This window comes from Cnephaeus nilssonii (genome assembly GCF_951640355.1).
Source record: "Cnephaeus nilssonii genome assembly, chromosome: 5".
NCBI lineage: Eukaryota > Metazoa > Chordata > Mammalia > Chiroptera > Vespertilionidae > Cnephaeus > Cnephaeus nilssonii.
This window is the reverse complement of record NC_137076.1, coordinates 24,242,586-24,262,577: the sequence shown is the minus strand read 5'-3', so window position 1 is coordinate 24,262,577 and position 19,992 is coordinate 24,242,586. Positions and strand designations below refer to the sequence as shown.

Below are 19,992 nucleotides of genomic sequence, written 5' to 3'. Positions count from 1 at the left end.
GGGCGATGTCTGCGAAGTGTCTGTAATCTGAGTAGCGGTGGGAGCGGGTGGGTGGGGCTACGCTCTGTTACCTCCCGGCTGTTCCCTTTGCTTCAGCTGCTCTGGGTTCGCATCTCCCTTGTTCTGTCCTCATCTGTGGAGCTGCGGTCTGTAAGGTGGTGGGAGCCGCAGGCGGGACTCAGGGGGCCCAGGAAACCAGAAATGGTGAGTGTGCGGCCGGGCGCGGAGACGGGGAGGAGGGGCGGGTGGAGCCGCCGGGGCGGGACCGTCTCTCCTCGGTCAGGTCCGGGGCCTGCGGACCCCAGGCGCCCGGGGGCTCCGCTGAAACCGCAGGCCCCTCGGGCTCGCAGTGTGGGCCCAGCCGGGACCCGGGGTCCGGTTTGTCCCCGCGGCAGGGCCTTCGGCTGCGGAGCGAGTCTGGGCAGCTCTGCACCCACATCCCCGGCTCCGCAGTTGGTGCGGTGACCGCGTGGAGGGTCAGTGGGGACAGTGGGGACTCGGTCTCCGCGGTTCGTGCCTGGGAGGAGCTGTGGTCTGTGGGTCCCCTGTCCCTCCTTTCTCCCCAGAAGAATCCCGTTTTCTCCTGGGTTTTGATGTTTGTGGAGCAGGCTCTCTAGTCCACCCCCTGTCCCCCAGGCCCTGCTCTGCAGCCAATGCCTGCATTTCCAGTCTCTCCCGGATCCTAAACCCCATCTTCCCTTCTCTGAGTCACAGCATCTTTATCAGCTGTTTGTTTTGTGGTGCTTTTCAAACGGTTAAAAACAAAATTCAGCTGAGTAAGTGGAAGGTGGAACTGGCTTGATTCCCATTCACGAATCGGGCCGCATCCCATCTAGTAAATAGAATCTGAGGAGCTGTTCAAAATGGAAGGCGTTTACTATTAAAGGTGAAAGGAAGTGGGAGAGGTGAAACTGCAGTTACATACAGGCATGCACCCCTGAACCTGGGGAGTCCATCTTGAGGCAGTTTTGTTGTTTTCAGTTCTCTTACACACACCTGCATGGTGTTTCCTACTACACACCTGGCCATATGGTGTAGCCTGTGAGTCCTCGGCAGCAAACCTGTATAACATGCTACTGTACTGAATACTGTAGGCAATTGTAATGCAGTGGTAGTAAGCATTTATGAAAAGGTGAAGTAAAAATGCGGTGTGCAACTATCATCCTGATCTCTATGAGTCTGTTTCTATTTTTTGGTTGTTTGACTTTTTTCTTTAGATTTCACATATAAGTGAAATCATACGGTATTTATCTTTCTGTCTGACTTATTTCACTGAGTTTAACCTCTAAGTCAATCCAGGTTGCAAAAGGTAAGGTTTCATTCTTTATCACGGCCAAGTAATATTCCATTGTATATATGTACCACTTCTTCTTTATCCACTTGTCTATTGATAAGCACTTGGGTTGCTTCCACATATTGACTATTGTAAATAATGCTGCAATGAACCTATATTCTTTAGAAGTAGTGTTTTGGGTTTCTTCAGATATATACCCAGAAGTGGAATTGCTGGGTCATATAAGGCAGTTCCATTTTTAATTTGAGGAACCTCCATACTGTTTTTCCATAGTAACTGCACCAATCTTCATTTTCAGCAATAGTGCATGAAGATTCCCTCCACATCCTTGCCAACACTTGTTGTTTGTTAATTTATTGATGATAGCCTTTCTGACAGGTGTGATTTGATAGCTCATTGTGTTGTTTTTTTCCCCTTGTAATCCTCAACCGAGGATATGTTTATTGATTAGAGACAGAGAGAGAAACACTGACCAGTTGCTTCCGGTACCGTTACTGGGAATTGAGCCCATAACCAAGGTATGTGCCCTGACCAGAATTGAACCTGAAACCTTTTAGGGAGGATGCTCCAACCAATGGAAACAATTGTAATTTTAATTTGTATTTCTTATGAATAGTGACCCTAAACATCTTTTCATTTGTCTGTTGGCCATCTGAAATGTACGTCTTCTTTAGAGATGTAGCTATTCAGGTCCTCTGCCCATTTTTAAATTGGATTGTTTGTTTTGATGGTGTTGAGTTGTATGAATTCTTTGGATATTAACCCCTTATCAGATGTATCAAATATCTTTTCCCATTCAGTAGGTTGTCTTTTCATTTTGTTGGTTTCCTTTGCCCTGCAAAAACTTTTGTTTATTTTGGTCTCCTTTTGTTTATTTTTTCTTTTGTTTGCCTTGCTCGAGAAGACATGTCAGAAAAATATTGCTAAGAGAAATGTTAAGAGATTTTACTGCTGATGTTATCTTCTAGAAGTTTCACATTTAAATCTTTAATTCATTTTGCGCTAATTCTTGTATATGGTGTAAGAATGTGTCTAGCTTACATTTTTTTGTATGCATTGTCCAGTTTTCCAAATGCCATTTATTGAATAGACTGTCTTTACTCCATTGTATGTACTTGTCTCCTTTGTCATATATTAATTTACCACCTAAGTGTGGATTTATATTTTGACTCTCTATTCTCTTCCATTGGTCTATCTGTCTGTTTTTATGCTGATACCATGCTGGTTTGATTACTATAACTTCATAGTATCCTATCTAATAAAAGGGCAATATGCAAATTAACTGTCACTCCATCACAAAGATGGAGGCACCCATAGCCACAGATGGTGGTGCCCAGTCCCCTCAGCCTAACCGGAGTCCCCTAGTCCTGGGGGGGGGGGTAAGGGGGGCTGCCACTGAGAGCAGGCAGCGTGAGTGGCCTGGCGGAATGCTTGCTTCGTTGCTGCAGTGACAGAGGGCCTCTGGGCAGTGGGCACGGAGTGGCCAGGGCTGGATGCTTGCTTCATCACCATGGCAATGCCCTGGCTGCAGAGGGCCTCTGGGGGACAGGAGGGCCGGCCCGCAGCCTCTGCGGCTGAGCGCAGGCCAAGAGGGAGACCGGCAGGCCTGCCTCCCACAGAGGCAGCGTGGCTCCTTCCCGTGGAATCGGCGTGGGTTCCTCCCAGCTCCTGTGGAAGCTGCATGGCTCCCGTGGAAGCAGCCCTGTCCCAGTGGTGCTCTGCGGTTCCTGCCGGCTCCCGCGAAAGTGGCGAGCTGCCTACTGCGCGTGATATCGCGTGATAGGCTACTAGTAGTTTGAGATCAGGTAAAATGGAATCTCTGACTTCGTTCTTCTTTGTCAAGATAGCTATGGCTATTTGGGGTCTTTTGTGGTTTCATATGAAATTTTGAATTATTATTTTTTAAATATATTTTTATTGATCTCAGAGAGGAAGGGAGAGGGAGAGACAGAAACATCAATGATGAGAGAGCATGATCGATTGGCTGCCTCCTACATGTCCTCCCACTGGGGACTGAGCCCGCAACCCAGGCATGTGCCCCAGGATCCTTCAGTCTGCAGGCTGACACTCTATCCACTGAGCCAAACCAGCAAGGCAACATTTTGAATTATTTGTTCTAGTTCTGTGAAAAACGTCATTGGTGTTTTGATAGGAATTGCACTGAATCTATAGATCACCTTGGGTAGTATGGACATTTTAATGATGTTAATTCTTCTTATCCATGAGTATAGTATTTACTTCCATTTATTTGTATCTTCTTCAGTTTCTTTCTTCAGTGTATTATAATTTTCTGAGGACAGGTCTTTTACCTCCTTGGTTAAATTTATTCCTAGGTATTTTATTTTTATTCCAAATCCATTATACTCTTATGGGACTACCATCCTATATGAGGTCTGTTGTTGACCATAGGTTGTTATGTGGCTCATGACTGTATTAAGTTTTGCTTTTGATGATGTGACTTTACACAAATGATTCATTGTGCGCCCATTGTCCCCTTTTTTAATAGAATAGACACAAAATTTTAATTGTTTATTATTTTCCCATAGTCAATGAATGGCTGTTTTTAAAAAGTGTTGTGTGTGTGTGTGTGTGTGTGTGTGTGTGTGTGTGTGTGTATTTACAGGTAGCTAATAACCACCTGGAAGTAATTTGCATGAAATCTTTGTGCCTCTCTTTCCAGGATCTTTCCTGGGGAACAGAAATCCTATGAGAAGTCCTTTGGGTGGTTGCTCTTGGGTAACTTTCTGGCTGTTGTACATCAGCCCTGCCTCTCCCCAAGTTTGTCACCTTTAAACATTTTTCACTTGATTTTAGTCTCAGGGTTTCAATGAATAAAAATGTATGCAATTGCCCTAGCTGGTTTGGCTCGGTGGATAGAGCATCAGCCTGTGGACTGAATGGTCCCATGTTCGATTCCAGTCAAGGGCACATGCCTGGGTTGTGGGCTCCATCTCCAGTGTGGGGTGTGCAGGAGGCAGCCAATCAATGATTCTCTCTCATCATTGATGTTTCTATCTCTCTTTCCCTCTCCCTTCCGCTCTGAGATAAATAAAAATATATATATTTTAAAATATATGCTATCATTGCAACTTAAAACAAAGTATAAAATGTTTAATCGTTACATTGCATGCATTAAATTATTGTTTGGCTTGTTTCTTCCCAGTATGTGTAGGAATATTACAAGGTCTATTATTTTGAGTGAGTCAAATGGATTTTTAGAGCTTGAACTAGAAGTGTTGAAGTATGATTAGTAGTTTATAAAACAAATTCTTGCCATGGGAAAAATAATTAATTAGCATCCTTTTTTGAAATGCAAAAATAGATACTTGTGGATTTTCTTGTTGAGCTAGCAAAGTGCCTTAACCATTTTAATACCTTCTTTACGCATAAACACTGGGTTTAAGCCAGTTTGCTGATTGTTCCAAACTGGCTTTGTGTCATTTTAAACATCTATGGTGGTCCAGAGCAACTTCAAGCGGGGAGCAGAGGTCTGAGGCCAGGTGCTTTAAGCTAAGGAAGCCCCTGACGCCCTTGAGCCTGCCAGGGGAAGTACTTGAAGGCCCACTGACCTTCCTGGGGAGCCTCTCCCTACAGGTATCCAACCTGCTCAACACCCACCATGGAAGGAGCCTTTACAGTGAGAGAGGCTACAGCCCTGGAGATCTGGGGAACTAGTGCACCTGCGGGAGGGGGTGATGCCCTTCTGAGGTTTTAGTTGTGGGCCCCCTGGGCCTGTTTCTAGGCATCAGTTGAAGTTTTGCATCCAGGGTGTGGGTGCACATTGAGAAAATCTGGGAAAGTCAGGAGGGTGTGTCCTGGGTTAGGGATTGTGAAATTGGGAGTTCATCTGGGTCAGAATCTTACACTGAATCCAGCTGAGCACCCCTCACTGTGAGCTGAAGCCTAAGAGAGGAAGCACGTCTGTTGGAGGTGGCATGGTGGGAGCAGCACCTCGTGTTAGACCCAAGAGGTTGGACCGGATCTGGGTTCAGCAGCATAGGTGCTTGAATTCTGGCTGGGAATGAATTCAGAGCCAAGACTCAAACTATAAGAGAACATTTATTTGGGAAATCACAGAAGTAGAAGAAGTTATTTTTAGAAGGCATGGGCTTACCAAACAAGTTATAGGGGTAATGGAAGGGCCCTTGGCTCTTAGAAGTGAGAAAGGTAGCTATTGCATGCCTGGGGGGATGGGTGGGTGAAGAGAGGTTGGGACATGCTCCCAGGAAGGAGAGCAAGCTGGGTTCTCTGTCCTAAGGAGTTTAAGGGTGGAGATTTTAAGGGAGGTCGAGGGGAAAATCTCAGTAAAATATTCAGCAGTTTTCTAGATGTGCCCCTTCAGGTCTGGGTCTCCACTCATTGATTGGTTGTGGCCAGGGCCCAGGTCATCATTCAATGCAACTGGTCCTGAGGTCAGCCCTGCATTGCTTTTCTGGTTTTGCTGCTTTTCTGGGCCTGCAGCTAAAATACAAGTGTGGCCTAGAAGTTATTTCTAGGGGGAAAAGGTTCGGGTTCTAAACTGCACGACCAGCAATATGCTACGGGCTGAAAGGTCACCCTGGGGATGAGGTCCCAGCCTACAGTTGTCTGCTGCTAGGCATGACCTTCTGCCCCTGGCCCCTTCTCCTTGCTCTGCTCATGTCTGTCTAACTGCCCAGCACATTTCCATTATTCCCCAGGGAGAGGAGGGAATTGGAGCTCCCAGACTTCATTTCTGAGGTGGCTGCTCAGGTGTCCCTCCTCTGCTTCCCCAGGGACTGTAACACTCCAGGGGTTCTGTCTCAGCCAGGAGAGTCTAGAATGTGGAACCTTCTGAAAGTGGCTTTCCTTCTGTCTTGTGGGAAGCAGGCTGCTCATCTGAGCTGAATCCAATGTATGTGTTTCTTTCCTTCAGAGCCTTTATGCATCACCTAGGGAAGCCCTTTCACTCTAGTTTCCCTGAGAATGAAAATTTTATTAAATAAAAAAAATATATATATTTTTAAATGGTAACATCATTGAATTTTTAAAAATATATATTTTATTGATTTTTTTACAGAGAGGAAGGGAGAGAGAGGGATAGAGAGTTAGAAACATCAATGAGAGAGAAACATCGATCAGCTGCCCCCTACACACCCCCTACTGGGGATGTACCCGCAACCAAGGTACATGCCCTTGACTAGAATTGAACCTGGAACCCTTCAGTTCACAGGCCGACACTCTATCCACTGAGCCAATCTGGTTAGGACACATCATTGCATTTTTATTGTAATTGATGTGAAAACTATTAAAACATTATGTAGCCCTAGCCCATTCTCTTTTATCATTGACTAGAGTCCCAGTGCACAAAATTTATGCATGGATAGGGTCCCTAGGCCTAGTCGGCGTTCAGGGTCTATTGGGGCTTTCTGGCTGCCAGCCGGGGCCCCCTTTGCCAGCTGCCAGCCAGGACCTTACTTAGTTCCATGCTGCCTCCTGGTGGTCGGTGCACAATTGAACTCTGGGTTGAACTCCCAAGGGGACAATTTGCATATTGGGCTTTTATATATAGATATATAGATATATATGCTTCTATCTCTCATTCTTCATTCCTCACTAAAATCAATACAAACATATTTTTTTAAAAACATGTAAATTTCTGAAACCTCAACACATTTTAGGAGCTAAACTGTTATTAAAGGAATGAAATTCTAGAATGGCTTCTTAAATACAAAATTTAAAAAGAGTATGTAAATTTCTACATTTATTTTAAATAAATCTGTAAAATAGAAAAGTCCAACTTAAGGCTCACTGCCCACATATGCTGATCCCTTCAGTACTTGTTACTCCAGTCCCCCCTCAAATACAGTTTTGATCATTTCTTAGCAAATGTCCCAATATATACCAAGTCTAGCCACTACTCCTGGATGCTCCACACCTTTGTGGTGGGGCAGGGCCTCAGGAAGTCCTCAGGAAGAGGTCAGCAGTTTATCAGGTACAAACAGACCAGAATTTGGCCATGTGAAGGGAGTACTCTGTACAGGTGGTGCCTGGGAAGGAAAAACAGCCCCAGACCTAGCGCCACACAACTCAGTCTGTGCCAGATTCTCCAGGAACCTGATCTCTGCAGGACAGGCCCACTAAGTGTGAGGCAGGCGGGGCTCGGGGTCTCCCATAAAGGGGAGGTGTCCGTCATGCTTGGGGGAAGGTGGGTGGAGTGCCACTCAGCCTTGAGCACCCAACTCAGTCCGTCCTGGATTCTGCCCACACCTCAGCATGGTGGAGCCACCAGGAGGGGCATGCTGCTGGGAGTCCTGAGGTGGGACTAGGGCCTCTCTCTTGAGGGGGAGGCACCAGTCAGGTTCACAGGAAACTTTGGGGAATGACCCCTTCCCCGGAGGCACACAACTCAGTCACTGACACCTTAGAGTCTGCCCACACTCAGGCCCAGGCAGCTGACTCCCCAGCAGAGCACAATATCTGAGGGTTTTTCTTACCTTGTAATTAGCACTTGGACTGTTCATTTTGAAATATATATATATATATATATATATATATATATATATATATATATATTTATTGGTTTCAGAGAGAAGGGAGAGGGAGAGAGATATAAAAATATCTATGATGAACCCTGATCAGTTTGGCTCAGTGGATAGAGCGTCGGCCTGCGGACTGAAGGGTCCCAGTTCGATTCTGGTCAAGGGCATGTACCTTGGTTGCGGGCACATCCCCAGTGGGCGGTGTACAGGAGGCAGCTGATCGATGTTTCTCTCTCATCGATGTTTCTAACTCTCTATCCCTCAACATGAATGATGAGAAGACTAATCCATCGGCTGCCTCCACGCGCCCCCCTAATCCCCCACTGAGGATCAAGCCTGCAACCTGGGCATGTGCCCTGAACAGGGCTGTGACCTCCTGGTTCATAGGTGGATGCTCAACCACTGAGCCATGAGTTTCCGCAAACTTTTCATTTTTTGATGGTTGCCTGCTGACAGCTTGAGCCTCAGTCTGCTCTTGTCCCTATTGCCTCCCACTTGAACAAGCTGGTAGGAAAACCTGGGTGGTGTCTCCTATAGAGCAGCAGGTGATTCAAACCACAGAATCCCTGCCTGTGCAGAACTCTTGCCCAGGACCCATCTTCGAAGCCCCACATGACACCAGGCTCCATTTCTGGCTCTGAAGCCAGGTCTCAGCTGCTTGAGAGGCCAGCCTGGCCCTCCTTTGAGACCTCTATGTGAGTCCTAAGGCTTTTCCTGCTCTCTTGGTGTGGGTGTGAGGGGTGACACACCAGCATCACTCTCATCCACACCTCTGCAGTGACCATAACACTTGAACTTGCTGCCAGGAACAGCACATCCCAACATCCAGCCATGTGGGTCTGTCTTCTGTTTCTCAGACTTGCTCACCTGTGGCTGCTGGGTGCTGGGCGGATGGTGCTGGGAGCTGTGGCATTGCTGAGCCTGTTGTCCTCACTTCTATGTAACAGAGAGTGAGCTTTCATGCATTTCTAGGCAATTGGCAGGCAGGGTATGGTATTGGGCCCTCTTTAAAGTGGTCCTGGAATCATTTGCTCTGGCTCTGCCACTTAAATAAATGTTTGACCAAATTTAGTAGGCAGTTTTTTTAAAAAATGGTGAAAAGGAGTTTTTTTTTCCTAAAACAGGGTAGACCGATGTATCAAAAATGCCATTTGGCTATGTTCTTATATTCAGGAATTTAATTTACACAGTAGACACTTTGGAGTAATCTATTTTTAGGCAATACATACTCAAACTCCTTTAACTTTTAATCTTATCGGAAATACCTATTTCACAGTCTTCCTAGTTAAGTATCTGAAGAAATTTCATAACAATGCTGAGTCTGCGTTACCAAGTTCTTATGTAGTCCAGGGCAAAAACAAGCATATACAATTAGAGTTGTGGGACTCCATTTATATATGTTTTGATCTAATCTGCTTCATTTCATATTAGCCTGTATCTGGATTTCCTCCTAAAAGTATTGTAGGTCACAATCACCAGTCCTCTGGGTTAGGAAAGTTCGGCCAAATTTACTTTCACACACACCTTACAGTTGAGAGCAGTACCCAGCCCTTGGGGACGCTGAAGGACCCCCCGAAGTGCCAGGACGCCCTGAGCCCTTTTAAGCTGCAGAGTGTCCCCAGCGCTCACGGAGTTTCTGGCTCACACGCCGCTCACCTTCAACTTGGCCCCCACTACACACAGCATTCAGCTGGCAGAGTTCTAAGGCTGTCCAGGCAAGGCGAGCATGGAGCTGGCAGGTTGGGGCGGACCCTGAGGGCGCCCCGCTCCTCTGGATGGGAGGTGGACCACAAGAACGCACCCCCTGGGCACGGTGACAGCTTTGGCACTGGATGGAGAGCCTGGGCGCCCCGGGCTCAATGCATGGACCACAGCCCAGCACGCCACAGTTCCACGGGTCCCCGCGGGCTCTGCTTTCAAGAACCCAAACCGAGAAGGCATTCTGGTGCCGAACTGGGGCGCGCTCCATCGTACCCCCCAGACCTATTTGGGAAGAGAGGGCCAAAGGGGAGTGGGAGGGTTACTAGGGGCTGCAGGAAACCCTGAGCTCCGGTGAGAGGCTGGGACAGGTGGCGGGGAGGTGGCACCCCCACCCAGGGAAACAGCGCGGGGGTGGGGATGGGGGGGCTGCGTTTGGAGAAAGTTGCAGCCCTGTCACGCGTTGCCCGCGGGCGCCTGCCCTCTGAGAGCTCCTGGGCACCCTAACACCCAGGCTCCACACGGACCCACCACCCCTCGCAAGTTTCCTCAAAGCGCCCCTAGCTGGGTCCCTCTTGGATAAGCATGCAAAAGATCAGGGCGCTTCAGGGTCTGTGGTGGCCCTGGGGCTCCCGCCCAGACATAAACAAACCCGGGGGACCACCAAATGCGGGAGCAGCGGCGTGGCCCCGCCCGCTGACAGCTGGGGGCAGCGGCTGAAGCCCACACCAACTGCGCCACCAGCTCAGCTCCGCCAGGCAGTGATGGCAGAGGCTCCGCCTGGAGAGGCAAGGCGCTTCGCCCCCCACAGCAACTCCCCACAAACTTTCCCCAGGAATAAGGCATGGCAGGTGGCCAGGCGCCACCGACCTCCCACAGCCCTCTTCCCGCTCGTGCCCGCCACCCCGCGGACCACCGGGGCCTCCCCTCCCCAGTCCCATGGTGGTGGCACAGGCCCTGGGGGGCATCCGGAGTGGAGGGCCGACTCTGGGTGCAGTGGCGGCGACGGCTCCCGGTGCCACCTTGGGCTGATCAATGAATTGAACACAAGAGTATCAATTTCTGATCAAGCGAGCTACCAATGAGGGCTGGGGAGAGAGAGGGACTTGTACCCAACTCTGTCCGGCTTTCTGCACACCCCCTCCTCCACGACCAGGCGGTGGGGGTGGGAGGGTGTGGGGGTGCTGAGGCAGCAGACGGTGGTGCCAAAACCTGGCCTGGAGCTACCCTGCCTCTACCGAGGACGCAGATTTCTCCAGCCATGGCAAGTAGCAGGCTAATTTTTAAGTTGATGATATTTATGGCCCATGAATTATGTTATAAGTATCCAAATGGCTCTTGTCAGAAAAAAAGGTTCCCAATCCCCCCTGCTCTGTAGAAAAAATAATTAGGGCTCAACCAGGAGGTTATCTTACTCCTTCCTCTCCCTGGACCTAAGACAAGAGAGGTTTCCCTATTTTGTCATTGCTCTACTGAATAGATCATTGGGTTTTCTGGCATCACAAGTGGTGAGTAGGAACCTTTCTGTGTTCCCTACACATAGACATCAGTGGGTATGATGCCTCTCTGGGAGCAGCATTTAGGGGAATTATGCTGTGGGCAGGTCCTATGCCTGGGATAGACCGTCCTGCTGCTGGAACTCACAGGAGAGCTCAGAAATGAGACCAGTTGAGGTACCTAAGGCTGGATCCCAGGGGCCGGTGGTGTTGCCGCTGCTCCCGAAAGGGCAGGGAGTGAAACTATGTAGCCTTTAAGAGTCTTGCTTTGCCCCATCTGAAGTCCATATGGCTCTTTATGATAAAGATCTCCTGAAAAATCCTTTCTACCTGGCCCTTCAAAAGTGGCGTCCTGACTTGTGCAACAAGGTGGCCCAATTTCATGGCATTTTGGAAACAGCAGTCAAGGCTCAACTACAAGATTGTGCACACATGGGCCTACCTAGAGTGCCCAGCTCAGGTGACTGGGGAAACTGAGCCCTTGGGCCCTACAGGACACCTACTACACAAGGCTAATTCCAGGAGACAGCAGCTCTACTTAATATAGAGAAACAAATACAGGGAAGCAGCTAACATGCGGAGACAAAGAAACATGTCACAAGTAAAAGAAATGGGAGCAGAATTCAAAACAATGATTATAAGGTTACTCAAGGATTTTAATGAGAGTTTGAAGTGAATTAATGGGAACTTCAGTGGACTTAGTAAGACTTTCAAGGATCTTAGTGAGAATGTCAAAGACATAAAAAAGGACCAGTCAGAAATTAAGCATATACTAACTGCAATAAAGAATAATTTACAAGGATTCAACAGGAGAATAGAGGATTCCGAGAATCAAATCAACAACTTGGAATACGAGGAAGCAAAAAAACACCTACTCAGAAGAGCAAAAAGAAAAAAGAATCCAAAAATATGAAGAGAATGTAAGGACCCTCTGGGACAACTGCAAGCGTACCAACATTCACATTATGGGGTTGCCAGAAGGAGAAGAGAGAGCATGAGGTATTGAAAACCTATTTGAAGAAATAATGACAGAAAACTTCCTTACCTAGTGAAAGAAATAAGCTTACAAGTCTAGGAAGCCCAGAGAATCCCAAACAAGAGGAACCCAAAGAGGCCCACACCAAGACACATCATAATTAAATGCCAAGAGTTAAAGACAAAAAGAGAATCTTTAAAGCATCAGGTGAAAAGCAGTCAGTTACCTACAAGGGAGTGCCCATATGACTGTCATCTGATTTTTCCACAGAAACTTTGCAGGCCAGAAGGGAATAATTCTGGCAAGAAATATTCAAAGTGATGAATAGCAAGATTACTTTACCCAACAAAGCTATCATTTAGAATTGAAGGTCAGATAAAGAGCTTCACAGACAAGAAAAAGCTGAACGAGTTCATCACCACCTAATCAGTATTACATGAAATGTTGAGGGGTATTCTTTAAGAAGAAGAAGAAGAAGGGTTGGGGAGGAGGAGGATCCAAAATATGAATAATAAATTGGTAATAAATACATACTTATCCACAACTGAATTTAAAAGTCAAACAAACAAGAAATCTAATGGACAAAATAAACTGATGAATAAAATAGAACCAGAGGCATGGAAACATAGAACAGACTAAGGCATCTCAGAGGGAAATGGAGGGAGCAGGGAGAGATTAACCAAAGATCTTATATGCATATATGCATGACCTTTGAACACAGACAATAGAGTGGTGAAGGCCTGGGGTGGGGTGGGACCCAGGTGGAGGGGGCAGTGGGAGGAAAGAGGGGGACATTTGTGGGACATTTGTAATACTCTCAACAATAAAAGATTTTAAGAACAGTTGGAGAATACAGCTGTTGCCAAAGAAGAAAATAAAAATCTCATGAAAGCTCAAAAAAAGAAAAAAGAAATGAGACCAGTTGGGAGAAGAGCCCCTAGAGTAGCATCAAGTTTTTTGGGGGAAAAAAATCACTTTTGTAAGTTTTATGTTTTTAAATTTAAAAAAAACACACACAAACTTTTTAAATGTATTGGGATGACATTGGCTAATAAAATTATATGTTTCAAGTGAATAATTGAATAGCACATCATGTGTACATTGTATTGCGTGTTCCCCACCCCAAAGTCTCCTTCCATCACCATTTAATCCTCCCCTTTACCCTCTTCTACCTCCTCACACCCCCTTTCCCTCTGGTAATCCCCATGCTGTTGTCAGAGTCTAAGACAGGGGTCCTCAAACTTTTTAAACAGGGGGCCAGTTCACTGTCCCTCAGACTGTTGGAGGGCCGGACTATAGTTTAAAAAAAAACTATGAACAAATTCCTATGCACACTGCACATATCTTATTTTTAAGTAAAAAACAAAATGGCAAAAACACCCTCATGTGGCCCACGGGCTGTAGTTTGAGGACGCCTGGTCTAAGAGTTTGTTTGTTTTGCTTAATTCCTCCCCCTTTTTTCATCCAGTCTCCCAACACCTAGGCTCCGTGCACAGAGTGACCCCACCACCCATCTGACAGCTATCCATCTGTTTTCTGTATCTATGAGTCTTTTTATACTTTGTTAGCTTCTTTTCTTCCTTAGATTTCACATGTAAATGAAATCATGAGATATTTTTCTTTTTCTTACTGGCTTATTCACTTAGCATAATGGTCTCCAGGTCCATCCGTGCTGTCACACAGGGTAAGATTTCCTTCATCTTTATGGCTGAGTAATATTCAATTGAGTTGTACCCCGGCTTTTTTATCCACTCACCTACTGATGAGCACTTGAGCTTCTTCCAAATCTGGGCTATCTCTCTATATATAAAAGCCTAATATGCTAAGTGTTCAACCGTTTGGGTGACTGCTCGACCAGTCGCTGACCATCAAGGGCAGGCACTCCAACCGGTAGGTTAGCTTGCTGCTAGAGTCTGGCCGATCAGGATTGGGCAAGATGGCCAGACATGCCCTGGAGGTTTTCTGCAGTCCCTCCTGGCCTCTAAAATATTTTTTCTAATTAATTTTCTTTCAATGTGCATGAATTTGTGCACTGGGCCTCTAGTTGTAAATAATGCTAAATGAATGCAGGGGTGCGTATTTGCTTTTTATTGATTTTAGAGAGATAGGAGGCTGGGGGAGGGTCATCTGTTGGTTGACTCCCATTCATACCCCAATTGGGAATCAAATACAAAACTGGGGTAAGTGCCCTGACCTGAAACGGAACCCACGATCTTTTGTTTTGGTGTTTAGTTATATAAATTCTTTGTAATTTTGGGTAGCAACCCTTTTGCAGATGTTTCATTGATGAATATGTTCTCTCATTTCATTGTCTGTCTTTATTTTGTTGATGTTTTCCTTTTAGCTTGATGTAGTCCCATCATTTATTGAATATACTACTTTTATTGTATATTCTGGCCTCCTGTTTCAATTATTCCTTCACCATAAAGGCTTGGCTTTATTTCTGGTGTCTCTGTTCTATGCCACTGATTTATATGCTATTTTTATGCCAGGACCATGCTGTTTTGATTACTATGGCCTTGTAGTACAGTTGGATATTAGGTAGTGTGATTCATCCACATTTGTTCTTCATTCTCAAGATTGCTGTTGCTATTCAGGGTGTTTTGTGGTTTCATATAAAATTTTTGAATATTTGTTTTAATTATGTGAAATACACCATTAGTATCTTGATAGGAATTGCATTGAATCTATAGATTTCTTTGGGTAGTATGGACACTTTAGTGTTACGAATTTTTCTTATTCATAAACAACATATATAGTGTACATATGTAGTATTCTACTTACAGTGTACATTGCAATTACAGTTTACATTTAATTTTATTTTGTATGTTTCAGATGTAGAACACAGTATTTAGATAAATTTTACAGTGCTTTCCACCTGATATTTTCAGTAACGCCCTAACCCTTTATGTATTTTGTAATCGTGTGCCATTTCTACATGAATATATTGCAGATTTCAATAAAGGCCCCTTCCATGCCAAGTCCTAAATTGTTCCTCAAGGTCCAGGCCCCGGTTACAGTGTTCAATTCTACCAGAAATACTTTTTTATGTGTGATCTTATGGTTTCAATATACGTGTCTATGTGTCCTAAAAACCAGTATGAAGTAACCCTCAGGCTCATGAGTAGAGAACTTTTGTAGAGAGCTAAGTCGTTCTGTCTTGCTCTTGCCTGAGATCTAACTCTAAGTCCTATCTCCATGAAATGAGAGAGGCAAAATAAGATCAAACTGAGTTACTAACAAGTAATATAAAAATAAATTGTCATCCATACTCCTCCATGAGAATATTTTCATTCATTCAGGTGTATCTGACTACTTCTAAGAATCTGGAGTACTTCTTGTCAGTATGGCCAAGTACATTTTATTCCAAGTTGAATTTCCACACACTGCCTGGCCTCTCCTGTTTGGTGATGAGAATAGAAAGCTACCAGGCCTTTATTGTATTCACAGTCATTAAAACTTTATGCAGATATGACAGTGTGTCATGGAGTACTGCATCAAATGGTGATTATAAAGGAGATGAAGTTTCTCACAAAGAATTGATGGGATTAACATAGAAATATTTGAATTTATTAATATAGAAGTTGTTCAAGGTGCTCTTCACCCTGACATTAGAGAGCAATGAAGAGTTGAAGTGATCACAGTAAAATCATATCAATAAATTCCATGTTTTCATGAGTAAGTGAGTGTGGCAAATAGTCTTGATAGTCTTACAATCAAGTCATAGACTGAATGTTGGGGATCATGTGTCCTATGTGAACTTCTTATGAATTATGTATAGGTCACCAGTGCTGTCATAACCATTCTCCTATATGCGTATGTGGGATGTTTTAGGACTCAGTGGCCTTTGAGGATGTTAATGTGGAGTTCACCATGGAGGAGTGGGCTTTCCTGGATCTGACCCAGAAGAAACTCTACACAGATGTGATGTTGGAAACCTTCTGGAACCTGGCATCAGTAGGTAGTTATGACAATTTTTTTTGTTTTTTAATATATTTTTATTGATTTTAGAAAGGAAGGGAGAGGGAAAGAGAGAGAGAAAAAAAAGGTAATGATGAGGGAGAATCACTGATATAGCCTGCAAACCAGGCCTACTGGGAATTGACCCGTGACTTCCTTGTTCATAGGTTGATGGTCAACCAGTGACCTACGCTGGTTGGCAATAACTTTTTACTTATTTAGTCAATTAGAAAACTGGTGTTGCTTGCTCATCAGTGCTGTTTAAAGAACTGAAGTATGAAAGGGAGTACATTGGTAATTAAACTAGGAATGATCACAGCTCATTGTGTACCTAAAATCTAACCATTTTTCAAATTCCTTAATAGTTTATAATGCTTTTTCTAGCATGTATTGTAGAAGAAAAATGTGAAGGCCATGACATTGAAGATCAGTATGAAAATCATGGGCTGAATCTTAGGTGAGTGGCATTGACATGAGAAAGCAATGTCTCATAAGAGAATCTGGTTTTTGGAAAATATGTTTTTATATATTTATTTTATTCATTTATATTTTAAATAAATTTTTATTTATTTCAGAAAGATAGGGAGAGGGACAAAAAGAGAAATATTAGTGATGAGAGAGAATTATTGATCAGTTGCCTCCTGCTCACTCCACACACGGATTCAAGTCCACAATCTGGGCACTTGACCTGACTGGGAATCGAACCATGACCTCCTGGTTCATGGGTCAAACCTCAACTACTGAGGCACGCTGATGGTGTGAAAATATGTTTTTATTGATTTTAGAGTGTGGAGGTGAGAGTGAGAGATAGAAACATCAATTGGCTGCCTCCTGCATATCCTGTACTGAGATTAATAAGCCTGCTATCTGGCCATGTTCCCTGTCGGGGAATTGAACTGGCAACCCTCTTGTGCATGGGTCCATACTAAACCACTGAGCCACATGGGTCTAGTCCACAAAAGAATCTTAAAAACAGGCAATCCAATTACATCAGCCCAGCTTTAAATGTATTAATTATTAGAATAATCTCATCAAAATGTGTCTTTTTCTGAAATATGACCTAGATGTGTAGTGTGTAAAAAATAATTACAATTGGAAACAATATACAGAAGTACCATTAATGAATATAAATGTTTTCATAATATCTATGATCCAACCTATTTCAGAGGTTTTAGGATATCCACTTTCAAATAATAAGAATGTACAGGAACCCCACACTTTCCTTGAAAATGGTAAATATGTCATTGTCATACTATTAATAAATATTAAGTCATTAACATAGTATTAATAATATGCTTCTGATTTTTACAGCAGTTATATTATAGAGAATCTCTATAAATGGAAGGATGGTTGTCAATGCAGAGGAAACTTCAGTCAGATCCAAAATTATAATGAAAAGAAGGAAACTCCTACTGATATAAAACAACTTAAATCTAGGTTGTGTAGTCAAATCTTCATGCATTATTTATCCTTTAATAACCACCTGAGCTCTACCATTGGACCCAAACTACACCTGTGTCAGGAATATGAAGAAAACCCTCATAAATGTAAGGAACCTGAGAAAGCTATTAAGCATCACCAACATATTCAAAGACATGAAGGGAAACCCAGTGGAGAAAAGACGTATGAATGTAAGGTATGTGGGAAAGCTTTCCACTATTCAACTTCCCTTAGAAATCATGAAAGATCACATATTGGTGGGAAACCATATGAGTGTAAGCACTGTGGCAAAGGCTTTAGTTATCTCATTTATTTTATAATCCACAAAAACACTCATATTGGCAAGAAACCATATCAAAGTAAGCAATGTGGCAAAGCTATCAGATCTCCCAAGTACTCTAGAGAAAATGAAAGAACACATACTGGAGAAAAATCCTATCAATGTAAGAAATCTGGTAAAAGTTTTACTTCCAGTTCTCTTAGAAATCATGAAAGAACACATACTGGCGAGAAACCTTATGAATGTAAGCAATGTGGGAAAGTCTTCAGTTGGCTCAGCTCTCTTGGAAAACATAAAAGAAGTCATGATGGAAAGAAGCCTCATGAATGTAAGGAATGTGGTAAAACATTCCGCGATCGCTGTTCCCTTAGAGATCATGAAAGAACTCATACTGGATCAAAACCCTATGAATGTAAGCATTGTGGTAAAGATTTCTCTCATCGAACTTCCCTCCAGCGTCATGAAAGAATTCATACTGGGGAAAAACCATATAAATGTAAGCTTTGTTGCAAAGCTTTTTCTTATGTAGTTTCACTCCATCGTCATGAAAGAACTCATACTGGGGAAAAACCGTATGAATGTAAGCTTTGTGGTAAAGTTTTCTCTTATTCAACTTCCCTCCAAAATCATAAAACAACTCATACCGGGGAAAAACCCTATGAATGTAAGCAATGTGGGAAAGTCTTCAGTAGGCTCAGCTCTCTTGGAAAACATAAAAAGAGTCATGAAGGAATGAAACCTCATGAATGTAAGGAATGTGGTAAAACATTCTATGATCCCTATTACTTTCGAGATCATGAGAGAATTCATACTGGGTCGAAACCCTATGAATGTAAGCATTGTGATAAAGATTTCTCTCGTCGAACTTCCCTCCGACGTCATGAAAGAATTCATACTGGGGAAAAACCCTATAAATGTAAGCATTGTGGCAAAGCTTTCTCTTATCCCACTTACCTCCAATGTCATGAAAGAACTCATACTGGGGAAAAACCCTATAAATGTAAGCATTGTGGCAAAGCTTTCTCTTATCCCACTTACCTCCAATGTCATGAAAGAACTCATACTGGGGAAAAACCCTATAAATGTAAGCATTGTGGCAAAGATTTCTCTTATCCAGTTCCTCTCCAAGATCATGAAAGAACTCATACCGGGGAAAAACCCTATGAATGTAAGCATTGTGGCAAAGCTTTCCATAGTCGCAAGTACTCTCGAGAACATGAAAGAACACAATGTGGAGAAAAGCCCTATGAATGTCAGCAATGTGGTAAGACTTTTAATTTTTCCACATCTCTTAGATATCATGAAAAAATGCATACTGGGGAGAAACCCTATGAATGTAAGCAATGTGGGAAAGCTTTCAGACATTCTACTTCTCTTAGAAATCATGAAAGGATGCATACTGGGGAGAAACCCTATGAATGTAAGGAATGTGAGAAATCCTTCTTCTCTACCAAATGTCTTAGAGAACATAAAATAACTCATCATGGAAAGAAGTCTCATGAATGTAAGGAATGTGGTAAAAGTTTCCTTTATCCCTATTACCTTAGAAATCATGAAAGAACTCATACTGGGGAAAAACCCTATGAATGTAAGCATTGTGGCAAAGCTTTCTCTTATTCAGCTTCCCTCCGATGTCATGTAAGAACTCATACTGGTGCCCTAGCCAGTTTGGCTCAGTGGAAAGAGCACCGACCTGTGGACTGAAGTGTCCTGGATTTGATTCTGGTTCATTTATCTCTCAGCTGTACCATCATGTATGATAATCCATATTGGAGATAGACCCTAGAAATGTAAGAGGGTTAGAAAGCATTAATTTCCTCCAATTTATTGTAAAGGATGAAAGAACTCACTGAACAGAAGCCCTGTCATGTAAAGATGGTAGAAGAGCCTTTGGCCATCCTAGTTCTTCACAAAAGCATGAAGGAACTCACATCCAATAGTAAGTGTATGAACATAAGGAATATGGGAGAGCCTTTCTTGGATATGTAATAATGCACCTGGAGAAATAGTGTATACATACAGAGAAGGAGGGAAAACCTTCAGCTGTCCCTTTTCCTTGGAAAGGTCATGAAAAAACTGAAAGTGGAAAAATGTATTGAATGTAAAACTGTAGGAAAACCTTCATGTTGCCTCATAGCCCTATAATACCATGTGAGAATGTACACTGTATAATTGACAACTAAAACAAACTTTAGCTTGAACACTTCACTGAAAAGAAATCCTATTATTGCAACTAACTGGTACATGTAAGCCTGTTGCAAATTAAGTCATATACTCCTCAAAATTCACAGCATTAAAGAAGTTCTATAAACTTTTGACATATTTGGTCATTATCAGTATTCATTCTT

The 19,992-nt window shown here is 43.6% G+C and overlaps 1 protein-coding gene across 1 annotated transcript; it reads left to right on the top strand.

The window, feature by feature from the left end:
• Positions 1–118: 118 nt before the first annotated feature.
• Positions 119–19,286, top strand: LOC307100548 (uncharacterized protein; the record flags this gene model as incomplete). Its single annotated transcript, XM_079773018.1, has 5 exons — positions 119–204; positions 15,799–15,925; positions 16,309–16,381; positions 17,236–18,908; positions 19,192–19,286. The coding sequence occupies exons 1-5, from the start codon at positions 202–204 to the stop codon at positions 19,284–19,286; spliced, it is 1,971 nt and encodes a 656-aa protein (XP_079629144.1). The 5' UTR covers positions 119–201.
• Between the last annotated feature and the right edge of the window lie 706 nt (positions 19,287–19,992).